The 1,775-nt window shown below is 65.3% G+C and overlaps 1 protein-coding gene across 1 annotated transcript; it reads right to left on the bottom strand.

Moving 5' to 3' along the window:
- Nucleotides 1-561: 561 nt before the first annotated feature.
- On the bottom strand, nt 562-1,775 carry FOXF1 (forkhead box F1). The gene has a single exon (XM_010718259.3). It carries the CDS (start codon nt 1,648-1,650, stop codon nt 562-564), a length of 1,089 nt encoding a protein of 362 aa, XP_010716561.2. The 5' UTR covers nt 1,651-1,775.

The following is a 1,775-nucleotide window of genomic DNA, read 5'->3' on the forward strand; positions in this document are numbered from 1 at the left end:
CCGGCTGCATTCCGCTGCCTTTGGCCCGGTTCGGCCCTGCGCTGAGCTGCGCCTTTCCGCCCTGAATTCGTGCTTCTTCCCCACCACCGCTCCGCTCTACATCGTTTCTGCAGTTTTTTCTCTCTTTTAGAAAACCGGGGGCCAAACGCAGCGAGCCCAAACTCTTCCCTTCCACGGCCCCGAAGCGATGCGGAGCGCTCCCCTCATCCCGAGAGCCTCCCCGGGCCCCGAAGTGAACTCGGGCCGTGGTATCAATCCCAGCTCCGAGCTCCCCGTCCCTCCACAGGCTCAGAGCCCGGCGGTCCGACGGCGGCCCGGACACCGCCGTCCCCCCGAGCAGCGGCACAGAAGATCCGTAGGGAGCGGGGACACCCCGCCACCGAGTTCGTATAGGCGGAGGGAGGAGAAGGGCCTGGAAAACACCAGCCTGAGAGGAGCGGATTGCTGCGGTGTGAGGCTGGAGGGACGGGGGCGGATGGTTAAGGACACGGGAAGCAGCCGCTCCCGTAAGGAAAACCCCCGCTTCGCTGGGAGCCTCCTCGAGGAGCCCTGCGGTAGCCTCTATCGATACCCTTTCCTCGTTGTTCCGCCACCTCCTATTTGCTCTGAACCCCCAGGATCCGTCCCCGGCCTCCCCTTCCCGCATCCACGCGGGACGCGGCAGCTCCCAACCCCGCAACAACGACGGTGCGAAACCCGACGGAGCGAACCGCCGCATCCTCCGGTAAAGAGTGAGAGGACCGCTGCTTCCCCTCGGGGGGAGCTGCTGTTAAACCAATCCCCGGGGCCGGTGGCCGCGGTTTCCCCCCCGCTTCCATCCCCGCAGGGTTCTCTCTCACCCGTCCGCGCCTCACCTTGAAGCTCGGCGGTGTTGTGGCTGTTCTGATGCAAGTAGGGCTGATCGAGGGAATGCGTGGAAAGGCTGGAGGACAGCGGGTTGGCCGCGGGGTTGCAAGGCGACAGCGGCTGCTGCTTGATGTAGGAAGCTCCCGTGTTTAAGGCGGCCGAGGCGGAGGGAGCCCACGCAGAGGCCGAGCTGGAATAAACCGAGTGCGGTTCCATCACCCCTCCGCCGGGCAGCAGCGGGGAGGCGGGCACGGAGCTCTCGTGGTGCGGGTAATCCCCCGCCGAGGAGCCGCTGCAGCTGCCCATGTAGGAGTGCCCGCCGTTGGAGGGCAGGTGGGGCACGGAGTGTCCCGCAAGGCCCATCCCGTCCACGTTGCCGGCTAAGTGGCCGTTCATCATGCCCAAACCTCCTTCGAGGGAGAGGCTGTTGGGAGGGCAGGAGAGCCCTCCGGCCGAGCCCTGGAAGCTGTAGCTGTCGGGGAGGTGGTTGAAGCTGAGCCCGTTCATCATGCTGTACATGGGCTTCAGCGCTTGGCATTTCCTCCTGAAGCCGCGGGGCCGGCGGCGGAACGAGCCCTCCTCGAACATGAACTCGCTGGCCGGGTCGATGGTCCAGTAGTGGCCCTTACCCGGGCGGCCCAACCCCTTGGGCAGCTTAATGAAGCACTCGTTGAGCGAGAGGTTGTGGCGAACGGAGTTTTTCCAGCCCTGGTAAGAACCGCGGAAGAAAGGGAAGCGGCTCTGTAAGAACTGATAGATCTCGCTGAGGGTCAGCCGTTTGGAGGGCGAGCTCTGGATGGCCATGACGATGAGAGCGATGTAGGAATAGGGCGGTTTCTCCGGCCGCCGGATTCCCGCGTTGGTTTTCTTCGCTTTAGGGCCGCCGCTGCCCGGAGCTCCGCCGCTGCCCGGAGCGCTGTTGCCTCCCG

The sequence above is a fragment of the Meleagris gallopavo genome, chromosome 13, assembly GCF_000146605.3.
Source record: "Meleagris gallopavo isolate NT-WF06-2002-E0010 breed Aviagen turkey brand Nicholas breeding stock chromosome 13, Turkey_5.1, whole genome shotgun sequence".
Taxonomy (NCBI): Eukaryota; Metazoa; Chordata; class Aves; order Galliformes; family Phasianidae; genus Meleagris; species Meleagris gallopavo.

What these genes read in the sequence shown, in the direction of transcription:
- FOXF1 (XM_010718259.3), bottom strand. Translation starts at nt 1,650, where the DNA reads ATGGCCATCCAGAGCTCGCCCTCCAAACGGCTGACCCTCAGCGAGATC.